Raw genomic sequence first — 21,434 nt, 5'->3', positions numbered from 1 at the left:
TGTCAGGGTAAAGAGCCCAGAAGCCTCCGGGACCTGGAGGGTCTTCTGTAGGCTGATGTTCCCCGGGCTTGACCTTGAGTTGTCAAGAGGAAGCCAAAGTACATCCAGTAGCATCGGACGGAGAATGCAGGGAAGTGCATCAATTATCAAGAACTGGGACCTGTCCAAGCCATTCGGGCACAGAAAACACGCGCTTCCTTTCTCTAGGGAAACTCACTTCAGCTCGGGGGCTGCTTCTCCTGGGTGGGTGAGGGGGGTGGTCCTTGTCTGTTTTGCTCACTGCGGGACACTCACGTGCTCTGAATGGAGCCTGGCATGGTCTGAACACTCAATAAGTGTTCCCCAAATGAATAGAAGTGTGGAAGTCCAAGCAAGTGAGCTGTTTCCAGCAGTCCTCCACGATGTCCCATGGGCATCTCCTTGGTGCCCCCAGTGGAGCCCTGGTCACCTGATGGGGAGACACAGTTCCTGTTGTGGTCAACTGGCGTGCAAATGGGGGAGACACATGCATACACACATGTGCGCACTGACACGTGGCTGCCTGGCGCTAAGGGCTTGGCTTCCCAGCCATTGTGTTCTTTTTTTAAAAGTAATTAATTTTTGGCTGTGCTGGGTGAGTCTTCATTGCTGCACACTGGCTTTCTCTAGCTGCAGCAAGCGGGGCTACTCTTTGCCGTGGTCCACGGGCTTCTCACTGCAGTGGCTTCTCTTGTTTCGGAGCACAGGCTCTAGGCACACGGGCTTCAGTAATTGTGCCGCATGGGCTTAGTTGCCCCAAGGCACATGGGATCTTCCTGGACCAGGGATTGAACCTGTGTGCCCTGCACTGGGAGGCAGATTCTTAACTGCTGGATCACCAAGGAAGTCCAGCCATTGTGTTCTTTAATCCTCTCTTCAACCTCAGACTGTAGACTACTATTATTACCCTTTTATAGGTGGAGAAACAGAGGCACAGAGAGGTTAAGTAACTGCTCAGATTCACACAGCTGGTAGAATGGGGAAGTAAGGCTTCACACAGGGTCCGTCTGATGCCATAGCCGGAACATTTAACCGCCGTGCTGCCTTGCCTCTCAATGGGGGTGGGTGTGCGTTCGGGAGTGTCGCTGTGTGCATTTAAGTGTGTGTGTGTACATGTGTGGGTGAAACATTCATTTTTCTTCCTGGAACCTCTGTGGTGTCACTGATAGTCAAGGTGGTGGTGAGTAAAGGGCCCTGATCAGAGCTGCCCCAACACTCCCTGGATCCCATGGTAGCTTCAGAGTCTAGATATAAGGGGCTTAGGGACAATGGGAAAGGCCAGAGGATGGGTTTGGACACTGTTTTTACAGAAATCATTTGGTTATTTGGGTTGTCCGGGGCCTCATGGCTTCTCCCAGCCACCCCATTATTGCCTTCACGCATCCTGAAACAGCTAGACTCTTACCGAGGGTCTCCTGAAGACATGCTGTGGGCTTTGCAAAGGCTTGCAGGCTGTGGGCTTTGCAAAGGTTTGCAGGCTGGCACTTTGGCATGCATTGGCTTGTCTGGCTGGTGCCCTATCACTCCTGCTGTCAATTTGCTATAAGGATTGGGGAGGGGAGACCGGAGATGTGCAGAAGGGTGGTGGGGAGCGATCTTAAGCCCTGGGGATCCCTGACACTGTGGTTGGGGATGTATGTGTGTGTGTGTGTATATGTGTGTGTGTGTGTGTGTGTGTGTGTGTGTGAGTGTAGTGTTGATGGTGGATTGTGTGGGAGTCATGAGTCAGGGCCCATGGGAAGCTTCCAGGGAGCAGGACCTTCCTCACCTGGCTGGGCCACCTGTCTGCCCAGCTGTCTGCTCCCCTCCAGCCTGTCTGTGGGGCAAGGTCAGGGGCTCCTTGTGCTTCTGGGGTCTGGAAGAGCAGTGTGCAGCCAAGTGGAGTTGGCTGGACACTCTCCCAGGATGGGAAGCAGATGGGAGGCTGCAGCAGCTGGGGCTCAGGCCTCACCCAGGCCAGCTTGACCCTCGCCCTGTACTGTGGGGTGGGGTGGGATGGGGGCCAAGAAAGACAGACAGGCTGAGGGACTTGGAGAGAGAGACAGAGGGGCGGTCAAGAGAGAGTTGGCACAGAGACACACAGGCCGAGTATGGAGACAGAGGCAGAGCCTGGTCACCAGAGAGAGTGGTCTGCAGCACAAGAAGGGATTGGCATGGTGGGGCCTGGTCTCCCTGCCGGTTCCCTGAAGGACCATGGGCTCCCTCCTAGCACTGGCCTGACTCTGGGAGTGCCAGGCCTCCCACGGTCAGCCACCTTCACTTAGGCCCCAGTAAATGAAGGCTGAGATTTCCTTAGAACCAGGGAGGTAGCAGCTGGGTGGATGGCTTGGGGACTTTCTAGTCCTTTTTGCTGGTGAAGAAGCTGAACCTTGTAGGGGCTTAGGGCTCTGCTTTGCTCTGCTGCATCCTAGCGTGTGACCTAGGGCCTCCATTTTCCTATCTGCAAAATGGGAACAACAACAGCCACCTCCCAAGGGCCGTACAACAGCAAAGGAGTGTAGTGGGCTCCAGACGAGGCCTCTGTCAATGGATTCACTGACTTCTGTCCCTAGCTCTGAGGGGACAGGGAGCCGAGGACGACCTGGCCCCCTCTTTCAGGAGCTCATGGTGGCACTGTGTGGGGTGAGTGGGCAGGCGATGGCAGTTGCGCCAACCATAAGTTGAGCACAGAGGAGAGAGAAGAAGTCGGCATGAAGCTCTTGGAGGCTTCAAAGGGAAACACATGTCCCCAGCCTGCAGTGAGGTGGATCTGGAGCCCGCATTGTCTGAACTGGGGACACAGCGACCAGCAGAACCCCACCTTCCTGGAGTCTCTGTTTCTGTGGGCAGGAATAACTGGAAGCTAGGCTGTAACCAGAACAGGGGACTGGGGGACTGCATGGGGATGTCTCAGAGCTGGTCCTGGTACCTGCGTCCCAGTTCCACCTCTAGCATCTTAGCCCAGGAGGGATCCTCTGTACTTAGCACAGTAACCCTTGTTGTTTCTTACCACTAGGAAAGTTCTTCCGTATGTGCTTGACTGACCCTGAGGTCTGAACACATCCATTAGCCTCAATCCGAAGAGGCTTATTTATTTTTTTAAATATGTATCTATTTATTTGGCTGTGCTGGGTCTTAGTTGAGGCACCAGGATCTTTTATCTTCATCGCAGCAGGCAGGACCTTTAGTTGTGACATGTGAACTTTCAGTTGCGACATATGGAATCCAATTCCCTGACCGGGGATTGAACCCAGGGCCTCTGCATGGGAGCACTGTGTCTTAGCCACTGGACCACCAGGAAAAGTCCCAGCAGCAAGGAGTTTGGACTTCTGGACCGAGCCATGCTCCGGACCTGGCCTCCTTGTATCACAGGCAGTCACAGCATCCTACAGCCCAGGGCCCCTGACAATTGAGTTCACTCCTCTGGTGAGCAGCTTGGTGGGACAGGGGAAAGGTGCCTAGACAGCATTTACCAGCAACAGTGGTTTCAAGTGGGCTTCCCTGATAGCTCAGTTGGTAAAGAATCCACCTGCAACGCCGGAGACCTAGGTTTGATCCCTGGGTGGGGAAGATTCCCCTGGAGAAGGACATGGCAACCCATTCCAGTATTCTTGCCTGGAAAATCCCACAGACAGAGAAGCCTGGCAGGCTACAGTTTACGGGGTCTCCAAGAGTCGAACATGACTTAGCGACTAAACCAGAGGTGGTTTCAGCTTTGCCCTGGGGTTAGATTATAAGCTGCCCCAGGGCAGGGCCTCTAACTCCAGTGCCTGTCACAGAGCTGACACTCAGAAGGAACTCAATAAATCTTTGTTGAGTAAGTGGATTTCCTCCCCCAGTTCACGGTCCCTAGGTGGAGTCCTCCGGCTCACAAGGGGCTCTGGCCATCACTTTGCAGCTCTAAGACCTTGAGAGTCCTCCCAGCCAGGACACAGTGTGATCCTTGATTCACACCATGTTCCCGCCCTCAGCAAACAGCAGCCAGCTCCAACTGCTCATAAATTTCCTGCCTGTCACCCGTGGCGCCCAGGCCAGGCGAGGCAGGAGGCGCTAGGGGTGGGCTGAGCCATACCTGCTTCCAGTTCCCTGGGAAATTTGGAGGCCAGAAGCCCAGGCCTCTGCATGTGCCCAGAATAACCTCAGCAGAGCCAGGCCCCTTGGAGATGTGGAAGCAGGTCTGCCAAATGCAAAGATGAATGGGCTGGAATGTTCGAGAAAACACAAACACCCGCTTGCGGTACAGCTTGTGCAAGCTGATTTCACTCCCAAGAAATCTGATACAGGTCTGCCTAAGCACAGGAAAAGTGTGTGGATGTGTGGACCTAGAGAGTATCATACTGAGTGAAGTAAGTTAGACAGGGAAAGACAAATATCATATAATATCACTTATAGGTGGAATCCAAAAGTGATACAAGCGAAGTTATTTACAAAACAGAAACAGACTCACAGACATAGAAAGCAAGCTTATGGCCACTAACAGGGAAAACAATGGGAAGGGATAAATTGGGAGTTTGGAATTAACATATACACACTGCTGTATGCAATAAATAGTAAGGACATATAGCACAGAGAACTATATTCAATATCTTGTAATAATCTACAATGGAAAAGAATCTGAAAAAGAATATATATGTGTGTATATATATATATATATATATATATATATATGAATCACTTTGCTGTATACCTGAAATTAATACAACATTGTAAATCAACTGTGGTGGTGGTGGTTTAGTCACTAAGTCGTGACCAACTCTTTGCAACCCCACGGACTGTAGCCTGCCAGGCGCCTCTGTCCATAGGATTTCCCAGGCGGGAATACTGGAGTGGGTTGCCATTTCCTCCTCCAGGGGATTTCCTGATCCATGAATCGAACTTGTGTCTCCTGCTTGGCAGGCGGATTCTTTACCACTGAGCCACCTTAAGACTTCCCTGGTTGTCCCGTGGTTCAGAATCCACCTTGCGATGCAGGGGATATAGATTCTATTCCTGGTCTGGGAAGATTCCACCTGCCTCAGGGTGGCTAAGCCTGGGTGTCACAACCCTAAAGCTTGTGCCCCACAACAAGAGAAGCGACCATAAAGGGAAGCCCATGCAGCACAACCAGAGAGTAGCCCATGCAGCAACGAAGATCCAGGGTAGACAAAAATAAAAGAAATAAATAAAATTTAAATGGAAATAGTAAGAAAAAAAAAAAAGCCAGGAAAAGAAAAGGAAAAGCGTGTGAAAGAGCAATCACCTATAGCTAGCATGGTTTCTCTGGGTGGAGAGGGGGAGGTGATTTCAGTGGTTTTCTTCTGTTTAGTTGCCTGTGTTTTTTAAGTTTTCTACAATTAACCTGTACTATCTATGCATGTACGGAAGTTTTAATGGTTTTATTGAGATTATACTTTACCCATTTAAAGCTTACAATCCAATAGATTCTAGGATATTCACTAAAATGTGGCCATCAACACAACCGATTCAGAGCATTTTCTTTCTTGCCCCCTTTTTTCTTTTAATATTTGGTTGCACTGGCTCTTCGTTGCAGCCCGCTGGATATTTATTACCATGTGCTTTGCAGCATGTGGGATCTTTTTTCTTTTTAGTGCGGCCTCAGCATCTTTTCCCATGGACGGAGAAGCCTGGTGGGTTACAGTCCACGGGGTCTCAAAGAGTCGGACACGACTGAGCAACTTCACTTTTTCACTTTCAGCATCTTTAGTTGTGGCATGTGGGATCTAGTTCCCTGACCAGGAGTAGAACTCCCAGGGCCCCCTGCGTTGGCAGTGTGGAGTCTTAACCACTGGACCACCATCAGATCAGATCAGATCAGATCAGTCGCTCAGTCGTGTCCGACTCTTTGTGACCCCATGAATCGCAGCACGCCAGGCCTCCCTGTCCATCACCAACTCCCAGAGTTCACTCAGACTCACGTCCATCGAGTCAGTGATGCCATCCAGCCATCTCATCCTCTGTCGTCCCCTTCTCCTCCTGCCCCCAATCCCTCCCAGCAGCAGAGTCTTTTCCAATGAGTCAACTCTTCGCATGAGGTGGCCAAAGTACTGGAGTTTCAGCTTTAGCATCATTCCTTCCAAAGAACTCCCAGGGCTGATCTCCTTCAGAATGGACTGGTTGGATCTTCTTGCAGTCCAAGGGACTCTCAAGAGTCTTCTCCAACACCACAGTTCAAAAGCATCAATTCTTTGGCACTCAGCCTTCTTCACAGTCCAACTCTCACATCTGCATGGAAACCCCCAATTTAGACCATTTTTATCAGCTCCAGAAGAGACCCCATAAGCTTTGGCGGTCCCTGTCTCCTTCCCAGTTCTGGGCAACCACAGATCTATAGATTTCCCTGTTATGGACATTTCGTGTGCATGGAATCATATAATACTTGAACATCTGTGTCTGGATCCTTTCACCTAGTGTACTGTTTTCAAGGTTTACCCACGTTCTGTCACGTGTCAGTACTTCCTGCCTTTTTATGGCTGAGTAATATTCTTTTGTATGAATATACCACATTTCACTTGTTTATTCATTGTGAATGTGATCTCGGTAATTTAAAAATTGTGCTTATTGAAGCAACTTAGCACACACACCATCTTGGGATTCCTGGGTGGTGCTAGTAAGTAAAGAACCCACCTACCAATGCAGGAGACATAAGAGACGTGGGTTTGATCCCTGAATCAGGAAGATACTGTGGAGAATGGAATGGCAACCCACTCCAGAATTCTTGCCTGGAGAATCCCATGGACAGAGGAGCCTGGCAGGCTGTAGTCCATAGGGTTGCAGAGTTGGACTTGACTGAAGCGTCTAAGCATGCACGGATGGATTTATTGCTTCCTGTTCTGGATGTTTCTGGCCAAGATGGCAGTTGGTTCCTTGTGACTATTTCTGGTTACTTGTTTTGAGACTTTTCAGCCTATGATACCATTTTATGTTTTCAAACACCAGTGAGTCACCCCAAGGACCCAGCTCTTTGTAGGGAACTGGTGCTTCAGTTGTGGGTCAGACCCTGTTGGGCACATGTGGCTCCCTTGTCCCATTGATTCTTTGCAACTGACCTAAAGGTGGGTACTATTACTGTGCCCATTTTAAAGATGGGTAAACTGAGACTTTGAGAGATCAACCAGCCTGCCCATGGCCCCAGAGCCCCACTGACTTTAAGGCCAAGACGAAACCTAGCATTCAGCATTTAGAACCAAACACAAAATCCGCTTTTAGCCTACATATTGGTTTACATAAAAGTGAAAGATAGGGAATTTCCTGGCAGTCCAGTGGTTAGGACTTGGCACTTTCACTGCCAAGGGCTGGGTTCAATCCCTGGTCAGAGAACTAAGATCCCACAAGCTGTGTAGCTCAGCTTTCCCTGGCACCCCCCACCCCCACCAAAAAAAGATGAAAGTAAAATAATGCCTGATAGTGTGGGTCTTGCAAAATACATCTCTGATGCCCCTCGTTTGTCTCAATATTTTTTAGTATTTTTTAAAAATTAGTTAATAAATTTGAAAAGTTTTTGCTTGCCCTGGGTCTTTGTGGCTATGTTTGGGCTTTTTCTAGTTGTGGCAAGTGGGGGCCACTCTCTAGTCTCCGTGCCCAGGCTTCTCACTGCAGTGCCTTCCGCTGTTGCAGAGCGTGGCTCTAGAGCACAGGCTTGAGAGTTGTGCTTCATGGGCTTAGTTGCTCCACAGCATATGCAATCTTCCCAGAGCAGTGATAGAACCCATGTCTCCTACATTGGGACATTGGGAGGTGGATTCTTTACCACTGAGTCACCAGGGAAGCCTCATTCTTCTTTTTTTTTTTTCATGTTTTGGCTGCACCATGCAGCCTGTGGGATCTTAGTCCCCCAACCAGGGATTGAACCCACTCCCCCTGCGTTAGAAGCATGGACTGTCAGGGAAGTCCCTGTCTTTCATATTTTAGTGTTAAAATAACACTTGCAATCTGACTGCTCCTTTAAGGACAAACCATAAAAAAAAAAAAAAAAAACCTCAGGATTTCATTACCATTTGATGCCTTTTTCTGCTTATAAAAGGCTGTATCCACATTGCTTATCTATAGAAAAATTGTGTAATTTGAAAACAGTGAAACATGGTTAAGTAAGTAAAGTGACTGAAAATGAACTTGAAAGGTAAAACAACTTACAGGCAGAAATAATAATTTTTTTAAATGGCCTACAGTGATAAAATTACTCTGAGGAAACCAATCCACTTAAAGCCAGAGACAAACTTAGTAAGCAGAGGAGTATAATTAGAAATTTAAAAATTGGAAGTGAACAAAAGCAGAAAGATGCAATACAGTTCCTGAATTCACAACGGTTATAGGCACAGTTAGCCAAAATGTCCAGTGACACATTTGAAATAGGAAACCTACCTGTGGCACATAATCGCTACATTAAATAAAAAGGCAGTGATTGGAAATATTTACTCACGTGGTCAACAAATAGCAAATATTTATTGAGATGCTACTGTGTGTCCAGACTGTTTTAGGCCCTGAGGCTACAACCGCCAACAAAACAGACCACATCCCTGGCCCTGTGGAGCTGATGTTCCGACCACAAATGAGTGAACAATCAAAAGATGATTTCTGGAACTTCCCTGGCAGTCCAGTGGTTAGGACTCTGCACTTTCACCTCTGAGGTTGCAGGTTCTATCCTTGCTTAGAGAACTAAGATCCTACAAGCTGTGTGGTGTGGCCAAAAAAAAAAAAAAAAAGGTGATTCCTGAATGTGATAAACACAGCCACTTTGTCACACTGACCAAATCACCTCAATCGGACTCCACACATCAGACCTGCTGAAAGGGACCTGGGAGGGATCTTGTCTAGTCATTTTTAAAGTTTACGATAGTAAGACTTTTTGATGCTTTTGAACTGTAGTGTTGGAGAAGACTCTTCAGAGTCCCTTGGATAGCCAGGAGGTCAAACCAGTCAATCCTAAAGGACATAAACCCTGAATATTCATTGAAAGGACTGATGCTGAAGCTCCAATACTTTGGCCACCTGATGTGAAGAGCCAACTCATTGGAAAAGACCTTGATGCTGGGCAAGATTGAGGGCAAGAGAAGGAGTGACAGAGGATGAGATAGTTGGATGGTACCATCGACTCAATGGACATGAGTTTGAACAAACTCCAGGAGACAGTGAAAGACAGGGAGGCCTGGCGTGCTGCAGACCAGAGTTGCAAAGAGTCAAACATGACTGAGCAACTGAACAACAATGTTAGTGAGAGGCAGAACCTGTATTTAAAGGGCATCTTCCTTGTTGAGGGACCATGTAGGGGGCTCCTCAGGACCACGAAACCCTTACCCAGCCACACCCAGAGCCTTGGCTGCAGTGGAAACAACCACTCACAAAAAGTCCAGAGCTGGATGGGATGCAAGCTGTATTTCTCACCTGGAGCAGGATGTGGCCAGGGGTTACGTAAGAAGGAGTCTGTGGTGTGGTTGTCACAGTGGAGAGTAAGCCCAACCCTCTCCTATGTATTTGCAATTATGCTTGCATGTGTACATGTGTACACACACCTATACACACACCTTGCCTCTTCTGGAGGGATGGCATAGGTAGATTTGTCTTCTATCTTTCAGCCACAGCTGATGGGTCCATGGTAAGAAATCTGACTGAGGCTGGACCAATTGCCTGCCTTCACTGGGCATTTGGGGTGGGGATGTTGAGAGACTGGGTCGATGGTGAGACAGGCAGTAAAGAAGCAGGGCCTGGATGTGGCCGAATGATGTGGTTGGCAGGGCACCTGGAGGGAAGGGGCATAGATTGCCCCTTGAGGTTTGCAAGCTTTCCTGAGACTTTCCTCCAGCCTCCCTGAAATGCCCTTTCATTGTTGTTTAGCCGCTAAGTCATGTCAGACTCTTTGGGACCCAATGGACTTTAGCCCATCAGACTTCTCCATGGGATTCTTCCATGGGATTTCCCAGGCAAGAATACTAGAGTGGGTTGCCATTTCCTCCTCCAGGGGATCTTCCCAACCCAAGTATCAAACTCATGTCTCCTGCATTGGTGGGCAGATTCTTTACCACTGAACCACAGGGAAGCCCCTTGGGTAGCCTTGAATAATGGAAAGATTGGAATGAGTTTCTTCTCCTCTCAATGCAGTCACAATCACACAATCAAAAGAAAATGCTGGGTAAATAAAACCATACACATTTCTTGACTGCAGGATTTTTCAGAGCTTTTAATATGTCCATATATACTGTGACTTTCTCCAGGGGATCTTCCTGACCCAGGGATCGAACCTGGGTCTCCTGCATTGCAGGCAGACTCTTTATCAGCTGAGACACCAGGGAAGCCCATACAGTGACTTCCAAGATGGGGCCAAGGTCTGTGATGTTTCCAAGACTCATGGGATATGCCTCACCTGGCTCATTCTCTGCAGAACAACCCTTTGGGGAGTGCTTATCCACATGCATGGACTTGTACTTGCCATACAGGTGAAGGAATTAAATCATAGACAGGGAGCGTCAGCTTCCCAAGGTCACACAGCTGGTTATTTGCAGAAAAGGTCTTGGCACCTAAGACTTCCCATTGTTTCTCCCGCCACGCCCCAGTTGACATAAGGCTTCCTTGGATGGATGATGTTATGATGTGTGGGATTCCTGGTCCAAGGTGGGTGGTGGAAGGCAGGTTCAGTATAGACGCGAGGGAAAGGGTGGGGTTGAGAACTGAAGGTCAGGCCTTGGGCTGGTGGTAGCCATGGCTTCCGTGGAGTCTGAGAGCCCTACTGATGGCTTGGGGCAGAGCCCGGCTGGGCAGCCGTGCCTTGACAGAGCAGCCAGTGGGCCGGCTCCAGCTGCCCCAGCCTCGCGCGCCTTTTCTGACCGCAGGCGGACTGAGCAAGGGAGGAACTTGGGGCCAGTCCTCGGCCGGCCCGCCCAGGCAGCCAGCGCCGGGATGACGCGGCTGTAAATCACCACGTGGACCACAGACCCAGTGCCATCCCCACGGGTTTCCTTTCCGCTTCTTAATCCTCCTCTTCAGACTCAGTAACAAAAAGCAGATTCCTGCTGGGGCCAGCACACACCATGGGCTCGGAGAATGTGAGCCCGAACTCACCACATCAAGATGCTCCCTCCTCTCACTTTTCCTTTTACCCCTGTCTTAGCCTGTATTAGCCGGAGGATACTCCCTCCTCCTGGCGGAGGTCCCTCGCCCTCCCTGGACCCCTCTTCCAGCCTTGCCCCAGCCTCTACCTTGGCCGCCTGCCCATCGGCCGCCCAGGCCTGAGGCTCACCGGGGCCTGTGGTTAGCAGCCCCTCCAGCCTCGTGGTTTGGCTCCAGCCTGGCTCCCCAAGCCTCCCTTTCAGCAGGAGTTGCCTTCGTGTGTTAGGATAAACAGCACTGATCAGGGTTCAAATGCTGGTGCCGCCAACTCGTAGGTAGCACTTACCTCTGAGATGGGGGATGTGAGAAGGTTCCCTGGCACGTCGGAGGTGCCTGACAGCTGTTCTGTTCCAAAAATAAGTGCTTAGCTGTTTGTTCAGGGTTGTTGCAAGAAGCAAGAGAGAGGTATTTGGCACTGCTTTGCTAGGGGTTTGCGTGCCCAGTTAAGGGATGGTTGTTCTCCTGAGTGTTCTTAGGTGGACTTGGAGCCCCGAAGAGCCTCCCCATCAGCTCTGATCTCCCTCCAAAGCTAAAGCCCTGGCAGCCCCTATGACCTCTCCCCATCTCCTATCCCTTCCTATAGCAAATCCTACCCTTTGGTCAGTTTTCTCATGAGCAACAGCAAGTTCAGTGGCCAGAGAGAAGTTTCTGAAGGTCAGGATTGCAAGGGACTGAAAGATGGTCTAAGTTAAGGGTTTTCCAATTTGCCCCGAAGCACCCGAGTTCTCAGAGTCTTCACCAGGCTCCACGTTGGAAGCAATACTGTAGACTCTGGGTCCCCTTCTCTCTGTGTCCCGCACCCTCTCCTGATTCAAATAGACCAGAACCATGCTCATCTGTTTTCTACATTAGAATTTCAAGGTCAGAATTCACTTATTTCCACTAGATGAAGACACTGTCATTTTATAGATAAGAACACTGAGGCCTAGCTGGTGGGGGGATGGGCTGCACCTAGAGTCGGCCTCCTGGCTGCTGGTATAGTATCTTGTCTGAAGGATGTGGGGAGAAGGAGGTGAGGATGCCGTTCCTGTGGGCAGGGGCAGGGCTGACTCTAACATTCCTTGGAGGTGTGACCTGGGGATTGTAGGTCACACCTGGGTATCAGGACCAGGGGTCCCTGAGCTCCTTCTACCTGCTACACCCCCTCCAATCCCCCAAACCTACTAAATCAGCATGTGTGCTGAGTCAATTCAATCTTGTCTTACGCTCTGTGACCCCATGGACTGTAGCCCACCAAGCTCCTCTGTCCATGGCATTCTCTAGGCAAGAATACTGGAGTGGGTTGCCATGCCCTCCTCCAGGGGATCTTCCCGACCCAGGGATCAAACCTATGTCTCCTGTGTCTCCTGCATTGGCAGGTGGGTTCTTTACCACTGGCGCCACCTGGGAAGCCCAGCTCAATCAGCAGTGTTTCTAAAATGCAGTGGGGGTGGGGTGGGGAGTAAGGGGACACTGTGGGCTCTGGTGGCAGCCAGTCCTGGGTCCAAGTGGTGGCTCCATCCCTTACTGAACCCTTCAAGATGCAGCCCCTGCCTGAGCCATATGGGTCCTTCCTGGAGCAGCCGTGAGGGTAAGTAAGAGCAGGTGCCGCGGGCGCTGGCACCCGGTGCAGGCTGGCCTTCTGGAGTTAGGACCAGTGTGTGTGTGGGGGGTGCTTCTGACCATTGGTTGCTTCTTTTCTTTTTTTAAAAGTTTGTTTATTTGGCTGTGCCAGGTCTCGGTTGCAGCACGTGGGACCTTTAGTTGTGGCATGTGGTATCCAGTTCCCTGATCAGGGATGGAACCTGGGCCCCTTGCACTGGGAGCAAGGAGTCTCAGCCACTGGACCACCAGGACATCCCCGTTGGTTGTTTCTTTTTGTTTGTTGAGGTATAGTTGATTTAAAATACTATATTATTTTCAGTTGTATAATATAGTGAATCAAAAATTTTATAGATTATATTCCATTTAAAGTTATTAAAAAATATTGGCTATATTTCCTGCACCATACAATATATCCTTTTAGCTTAGCTATTTTATTTTTTGTTTGTTTCTTAGCTTTTTTTTTTTGTATTGGAGTGTGTTTGATTTGGGGGCTTCCCTGGTGGCTCAGCTGGTGAAGAATCTGCCTGCAGTGCAAGAGACTGCCTCCTGTGTTAGTTTCAGGTGTGCAGCAAAGTGATTAATTATACATATACATATACCTATTCTTTTTCAGATTCATTTTCCATATAGGTTATTACAGAGTACTGAGTAGAGTTCCCTGTGCTATACAGTAGGTCCTTGTTGATTATCTGTTTTATATATGGTGCATATATGTTAATCCTATCCTCCTAATTTATCCCTTTTCTCCCATTGGCTGATTCCTTCAGGAGTGACCAGCCATGGGCTCGCCTGAGGATGCTGCTGTGGGCCCTCTTTCCAAGTCAAGCTTGAGGAGAAGGTGAGCTTGCCAAGTCCAGCCTCGTCTTCCTCTCTAAGATGCCACCGGATGCTCAGACCACCTCCTCTCAGGACAAGAGCTAGCCTGCCTCCCTCTCACCCTCTCCCACACCCCCACCCCCAGCCACTCTACGGTGACTTTGCACTTTGCTGTCTGCCCGGTGGGGTGGGGAGAGCAAAGTCTTCGCCTTGCCCGGGCCTGAGGCCCACCGTCCTTCTGGCTGCAGAAATTCATTGCCAAAGATTCAACAGGGACACTGAACAAACTGGGGGTGAGAGGACCCCATGGTGAAAAGCCACACTGTGGCTCTGTGACCTTTGCTCCTCGTGTTGCCCGGGTCCCATCTCAGGCCAAAGACAAGTCAACATTTCCACTAGGAACTCATGGAAGAGATGGATGTTTGGTGACTTCAGACATGATCCGGAACTGTCTTTCTCCACTTGGCCCTGAGCTGGCTGGACCCAAGATACATCTTCTAGGGGCTGTGAGAGGGAGGCTGGGGTGCCTGTGGGGAGTGGGATCTGAGATCCCAGCCCCTCTCTCCCTCCCACTGGCTGCCCAGGCCTCTGACCTTGATTTTCCATGTTCCCTGGGCCCAGGCTCCTTCTTGGGCCCTCAGCATCATGAGAAGTGAGTATGTAGGGGGAGCAGCACCCATACCCCACCCCCGGGACTTGCCTCGAGGTGACCTGCCCCCAGCTGGCCTGGCCAGCCACTCCTTGCCAGGGGCCCGCCCTCCTGACAGGACACATGAGAGAGTGCCCTGCCTGGAGGCCAGTGGTCTGTGACGGTTGTGCAGGGGGGCAGAGGAGAGGAAGGGACCAGGGGAATGGGCCAGTAACGTGGGGAGGAAGGCATGTTCAAAGCCAAGGCCTGTTCTTTCCTTGTGCTCACAAGGCCAAAGCTGTTCACATCTGTGCTCAACCATCTGCTTCAAATTGAAGTAAAAGCCCCAATGTGTAAAGAAAACACTTGCTTGTGTTGATGGACTCTGTGGGTGACCAGGACTTTGGCCGGTCAGTCAGGGGGAGGAAAGAGGTTGAGAGTGCTTCAGAAATGAACAGTGTGTGAATGAATGTGTGTGTGTGTGTGTGTGTGTGTGTGTGTGTGTGTGTGTGTGTGACGGGGTGGGGTGGGACCTTCGCCATGGCCTTGGCCTAGACTAGTGACCAGGAGGCCAGGTCAGGAACACGTGAGGAGCTTTCTCTGCTTGTACCGTATTTACTCCATACCGTGAGTTTATAAGGTGGGGACTGAATTTTTTATCCTGTTGTACAGATGAGGAACCTGAATACAGAAGGAGAAGGGCAGGTCAGTGACAAAGCCAGGTCTCACACGGTGGCCTCACTCCAAAGCCTGTGCTGTTAACACCTTTCCAGCCCTATAAGCCAGTTCCGGCTCAAGGTCTTGGCATGGCTTTGTCCCATCCGTGCGCTGCAGTGGGCCTTGAATGGGACAGAATAGCCCAGCAGGGGTGGTTGGGTTGTGGTTTAGTTGCTCAGACGTTTCCAATTCTTGTGACCCCATGGGCTCTAGCTCACCAGGCTCCTCTCTCCATGGAATTGCTCCTTTCTCTCTTGCTCCTCTCTCCAGGCAAGAATACTAGAGTGGGTTGCCATTTCCTTCTCCAGGGGAACTTCCCGACCTAGGGATCAAACCCTGGTCTCCTGTGCTGCAGGTGGTCTCCTGCATTGCAGGTGGATTGGATTGTTTACAAACTGAGTCACCAGGGAAGCCCTCCTGGGGATGGGGGAGGGGTAATAAGAAAAGAACTCTGAAAGGAATGTCAGTGTGGAGGGCTGTAGGAGGGGCAGAGGTCTTGAAGGATGAATAGGAGTTTTCTGAGCAGAGGAATGGAAGAAGAACTTTCTATGCAGAGAAGTCTTCAGCCCTCAAAAGAGATTAGAATCACCTAAGGAGGTTATTAAATATTGACATAAAGTGTTAATGCCAAAGTTCCATCTTCAGAAATTCTGCTGTATTGGTCTGGGCACTTGGAACTTTTAAAAGCTCCCCAAGTGATTCCAATGTGTAGGTATGGTTGAGAGTTACTGGATTAAGTGGGGTTAGATCACTGACAAAAAAAGTGATTTAAAATCACTGATGTGAAATACAGGCTGTGCTAAAAATGTGGACGTGTGTGTGTGTGTGTAAATATACAAGCAAATAATTGTGATACCATCAGATGACTGTATGAATGTATACACACATATGAGTGACAAGAAGTTCCATGTTTTTCTTTTCTAGCTTCTCTCCCAATACAGCAGCTTTGATTCTTTTGCATGCACGCGCGCACACACACACACACACACACACACTCCTTCTTGAACGCACATGCATGCCCAGATATCCACCGTGTACATCCCCAGGGAAGAAAAATCCATTTCCCATGGATTCACATTTCATTGGCAGCCTTCTCAACAGTTTGTGTAAATAACCGTGCAAAAAGACCCTCACCAAAATAAAAGTGATAAAGAGCCGCCTTCCTGGAGCCTTGAGAGCACTTGTCCTGTTTCAGCTGAGAGTGTGGTCACAGGGCCCCTGCAGATTCGTTTACACACATACCCTCCATGCTCCGTTGTTTGCTCTGGGTCCTGGCTCCACACACTGGGGGTGGCTCAGTCACGGCGGGCGTGTACCCATGTAGGAGGCCATGTGTGTACACACCATGTCCATGTGTGTACCTCTGGTTCATGCTTGGTTCCTGCAGCACACGTGCTTCTTGCTCTCCAAAGGGCAAAACCACAAAGAAGAGCTCTGGAAGTCGGAGATCCCCCCAAGCTCAAGGCTGAGCGTCAGCAGGCTCTTCAAAAACAACATGCACACAGGCTGCATGCTCCTTCTTGGTTCCGACCTCAGATGGTCCCAGAAGAGAGGTGTAAATTCTGGGGAAGGGTTCTACAAGTCCCTGGGCCACTTTCTGGGGTCATAGCATGGCCAGGGCCCCTGTGGATTCCATCTCCCCACACCGTCCTTCCTCCCATCCCTATGGCCCACCACGTGGTCCTGGACCTCCCCAAATCCCCTCCACTTCATCATGTCCCATTTCTTTTCCTGATTAACCCTCCCACTCGTCTCCCCTTCCTCACAAGTCAGTGAGATACAAGAGCTAGTAGGTCCCAGGGGCAGGGAACTGGGTAGCAGAGCTATGAGCAGGGACTGCCTAGGGAGCAAAGGTGCAGACAGGGCTCCTTTGTGCCCAAGATACGGGGCAGAGAGTTGGGTACTACTAACTGGGCTGAGCTGGGGCTATACTGGGGCTTCCCTGGTGCCTCAGACAGTAAAGAATCTGCCTCCAATGCGAGAGACCTGGATTTGATTCCTGGGTCAGGAAGATCCCCTGGAGAATGGAATGGCAACCCACTCTGGCATTTTTGCCCAGAGAATCCCATGGACAGAGGAGCCTGGCAGGATATACTCCATGGGGTCAGAAAGAGTGACTTTGTGTCCACTTAGTCAGACACAACTGAGTGGCTAACACACAACACCACAAGGGCTGTACTGGGTGGGGGGGGGTCAGTCGGGGGGCCCACTAGGGAGCTAGAGTAGGGGTTACACTTGCCTCCCACCTTCCACTTGGCTTCCTGAGCTACAAAGTGGCTATTGCCAAGCAGCCCAAGTGACAAATAACCTAGCCCTCTCAAAGCAAGACTCTGACATCTCCAAGTGTGTCTTTCAGCAGATTCATGTAGCCTTCTGACTCTCTGCCACCTACACAGATGCTTGCTGTTTTCAGGCTCCAGGAGGACAGGGAGGCTGGAGGGGGCCCCACCTGAGCGAGGTGGGGAGGGGAGGGAGTGGCTGGCTTTGCCCTTTGCCCCAAGGATCCTACCTTCTCACAGTCTCCTCTGGTCTCCTGGACCCCAGACAAGCTGTGTCTGCCTCCCTGAAGCCAGGGACCCCAAGGAACCTGGCTTAATAAATAACGACTTTGTTTTGCAACTATTTGGGCATATGTCTAATCTCCACATGGCACTGTGAATTCCTAGAGGGCAGAGATTAGGTCAATCACGTCTCCAAATCCTTGAAAAGGCTTTGTACAATGTATATATTGGTTTCTTTGTTGAATGAATGGATAAAATATGAAAAATATGGTAATTCACGCGTTTATTTTCCTCCTTCCACAAATAACTACCAAGCAGCTAATTTGTTAAGACCCAAGAGAACAGGGCACAGGCCTTTACCAAGGACTCAAAGAAGCTCAGGAAGCTTCCCTGGTGGCTCAGATGGTAAAGAATCTGCTGCAGTAGAGGAGACCCTGGTTCAATCCCTAGGTTGGCCCTGGAGAAGGATATGGCAACACACTCCACTATTCTTGCCTGGGAAATTCCATGGACAGAGGAGGCTGGCGGGCTACAGTCCATGCAGTAGCAAAGAACAGGACTCGACTGAGCGACTAACACTTTCACTTTTAAACAGGCTCAAAGGGAGAAGCTCCAGAGCAGAGGGGAGCCCAGACTTGAGGCTTTTTACTCTTTCTGTGGCTGAGCCTTTGCACACTCCTACAAAGAGGAGAGCTTCATTGCACATGTGCCTGGCCCTCAGGAGGTGCTGAATAAATGTTTATCAAGGTGTGTGGATGAATGAATGAATGCAGCCCCACCCCCACACCCCTCCTCAGATATCACTAATCAACTGTGGCTCTTTGTCTGGTGGGGCGGTCTGAAGCTGTCCGAGTTCAAGACAGTGCTCCAGGCAGTCACTATTAACCAATTGGAGAGATGTGCTTTCTTGGTCATCCCAGTCTTAGGGCCATTCTGGAGTGAACTATGGGTGGGAACCCCTCAGGCCAGGCTCCTGGGGTACCATTGGGATGACATGATGGAGGACATGTTAGAAGGTCACCTTGGTTATGTCCACGGGGCTATGTGGCCACTCCATGACTGGCCTCCTCTCTCTGATCTGTTCTTTGCTGACCCTTACTCCACTACTGCTAACTGGAGGTGTGTTGCTAAAGTTCCTCCCCTGGTCCCGTCACCTCTAGGCAAAGTCCAGTCTCCTTAGTGGCCCATAGGACTTGTCACAGATGGTCCCATCCCCTCCTCCAGTGACTCCAGTGTCTCCCTAGACTCAGTGACACATAGTTTGGTCATCTGGGAACGTGGCTGAATCCCGTCCCCAGGTGTTAACAGCCCCTCTTTCTTAGCCATGCCTCAGTGCCCTTTCTTCTGGCTGCCCCCAAAACACGATTCTTTCTGGACGCTGCTGTTTACTGCTCTGGAAACTGTTCCTTTTTGTTTGTTTTGGCCGTACCTCGCAGCATGCAGGACCTTAGTTCCCCAACCACGGATTGAACTCATGCTTCCTGAAGTGGAAATGCAGTTTTAACCACTGAACAGCTGGGGAAGTCCCAGAGACAGTTCTTTTTTAATCTAACTTTCTTCTGTATCTAATCCATCAAGACCCCTGATTCCCCAGAAGGAAGTCTAATTCTCTCAACTCCAGAACCTGGGCAGACAGAGAGGCCCTGCTTAACCCAACAGCAATGGCCTGGGTTCGTGTCCCCCCATCCTAAGGCTCATCTTTCCTGTTCATATGTAAATCAGAACATTGCTTTGCTCCATCTATATTAAGAAGCCCATTATTGCTCCAGATCTCTGAGGATTCTCAAAGAGCTTACATCCCCATGGTTATCTCTTGAGAACTGAGAGTTATCTTTGTTACTTGCCCAGTTGTGTCTGACTCTTTGTGACCCCCATGGATTGTAGCCTGCCAGGCTCCTCTGTCTGTGGAATTCTCCAGGCAAGAATACTGGAGTGGGTAGCCATGTCCTTCTCCAGGGGATCGTCCCAGAGATCGAACCCAGGTCTCCTGCATTGCAGGCAGATTCTTCACCAACTGAGCCACTAGGGAAACCCATGTTTCTGTCTCTCCAATCTAATTATCTCTCTCTCAATCACTTCCTATGGCTGATCCCTTCTCTCTATACTGCTTCAGTTTAGGGAACTCAGGCACTTTCCCTTGATCTCCCCAAAACATCACTCACACAAGGCAGTTGTGTATAGAGGAATTATTAATATTTTTCTCTCTCCTGATGATTTTTTAAAAAATGTTTACACTCCCAGAAAACCAAACAAGACCTTGCCTATTTCTCCCCAATTTCTTTAGCTGATTGCATGTATTTTTGACAGGTTCATCATGTTTCCAGCAGTTATAAATATTTTCCCCTCTGGCTTCTCTCTCTGACACCACATTTCTGCTCTGTGACTCACTGAAGTTGTCCCACAGCTGGGGCTTGAATCCAGTCTTTTTTCTTCAATTTAACATCTCCCTACCCGACCCCAGGTCACCACCAAATCCCAGCCTGAAAACAGGAGACTATAAAATACGATGCCCAGTGGAAAGGTCATACGCAAATACGACAGCTGGCCGGGCCTCTCACCCACACTCAGCTGAGCAGGCATCCAGGTCTTGCCTCTGGGAGAAGTGATGCAGGGCCTAGACCAGCCACATTCCTCTCCCTAGGCTCTCCTATAACCGAGGCTTGTCCAGAGGCAGCTGACTGGCAGCACCATGGGGAGGAGGGGACAGGACAGAGCCTGCCCCTGCCCCAAGAGGCAAGTGGAGCCCTGAGTTTAGCCGGGTGCCAAGGCTATACCCCAAACCACCTTCAAAGACATCTGGTCCACAGACAACATGCGTTCCTCCTCTGGGATTTCATTTCCACAACCAGAAGTTTCTAGAATTTTCCTCTTGCATGCACACATATGTATGCAACTCACACCCCCCCCTTTTTTTTTTAATTTTAAGTAAAGAACTCAAAATCCTTCCAAGTCCCAGGAAATAAATCACCATTTTTGGAGAAAATAGAAGAAAGTTTGGTACACAGTGGGATAGCTATGCTGACCTTTATTTTCTAAATAAAAATCAGGGTAAGGGGTTTAACAAAAACTTTAGTGCCTCTTCCAGGTGTGAGAGGCAGCCAAGGAAGTCAAATGCTATAATTTGGGGTCAGCCCCAAGATGAACAGGACTAGGATTTTTAAGAACAAAGAGTTCAATGATCCTCTCCACTGGGAACTGTAGCTAATATTTCCCCATCATAAAGGCTCTGAAAAGTCCTGCGAGGTCCCATTAAAAAAAAAAATTTTTTTTTTTTTTTTTTTTGCTCTGCTGAGTCTTTGGTGCTGTGCAGGCTTTTGCAATGAGTAGGGGCTACTCTTCAGTTGCGCATGGGCGTCTCATTGTGGTGGCTTCTCCTGTTGGGAGCACGGGTTCTAGGGCACGCAGGCTTCAGTAGTTTCGGCATGTGGGCTCAGTAGTTGTAGCTCCCAGGCTCAGTAGTTGTGCCCCATTGGCTTAGTTGCTCTGTGGCACGTGCGATCTTCCTGGACCAATGATCAAACATGTGTCTCTGTTGGCAGGTGGATTCTTTACCACTGAGCCACCAGGGAGTCCTAAATTTATTTTTATTGAATGAAATATTCTTTAAATTCTATAGCACATTACAATTTTCAGAAGTTTTACATACATGATTTCATTAATCCCATACGAACCCTTTAAAAATAATTTAATTAAATTTTTATTTAAAAATAAATAAAAATTTAAATTTAAAAGGTTTTTAATTTAAAAATTTAATCCCACACCCCTATACTGCCCTTCTATTTATTTGTTTTTTTTTTTCTTTTTTGTCCCCTGCATTTAAATTTGAGAACTCAGTGTCTCCCAAACTTGTTTGAGCAGTACATTAAAAAAAAATTTTATTGCCATAAAATATGTATAACATAATATTTATCATTTAAATCATTTGAAGTGCCCTAAATAAGATATGATGCTGTGAAACCGTAACCACTAACTGTATTGCAGATTTTTTCATCATCTCTAAGAAAAACTCTGTACCCATTAAATAATAACTTCCCTCTTCCCACCTCCTCTGACCCCCACCCCTTGCAACCTCTATCCTACTTTCTATCTCTATA

At 49.2% G+C, this 21,434-nt stretch overlaps 1 protein-coding gene across 2 annotated transcripts in view; it reads left to right on the top strand.

Annotated features, from left to right (window-relative positions):
• ATOH8 (atonal bHLH transcription factor 8) overlaps nucleotides 1-14,487 on the top strand; it is a 42,436-nt gene extending 27,949 nt beyond the window's left edge. For both annotated transcript variants that reach the window (XR_011569283.1, XM_019970316.2), the window contains one exon: nucleotides 13,446-14,487. Coding sequence is in view for 1 of the 2 variants with exons in the window: in XM_019970316.2 (XP_019825875.2) it covers nucleotides 13,446-13,451 (6 nt within the window). In the remaining variant the exon portion in view is untranslated. The remainder of the gene's footprint in view (nucleotides 1-13,445) is intronic.
• The last annotated feature ends 6,947 nt before the right edge of the window (nucleotides 14,488-21,434 follow it).

This window comes from Bos indicus, chromosome 11 (genome assembly GCF_029378745.1).
Source record: "Bos indicus isolate NIAB-ARS_2022 breed Sahiwal x Tharparkar chromosome 11, NIAB-ARS_B.indTharparkar_mat_pri_1.0, whole genome shotgun sequence".
Taxonomy (NCBI): Eukaryota; Metazoa; Chordata; class Mammalia; order Artiodactyla; family Bovidae; genus Bos; species Bos indicus.
Note: the sequence above shows the minus strand (reverse complement) of the source record. Positions and strands in the feature narration are given on the sequence as shown.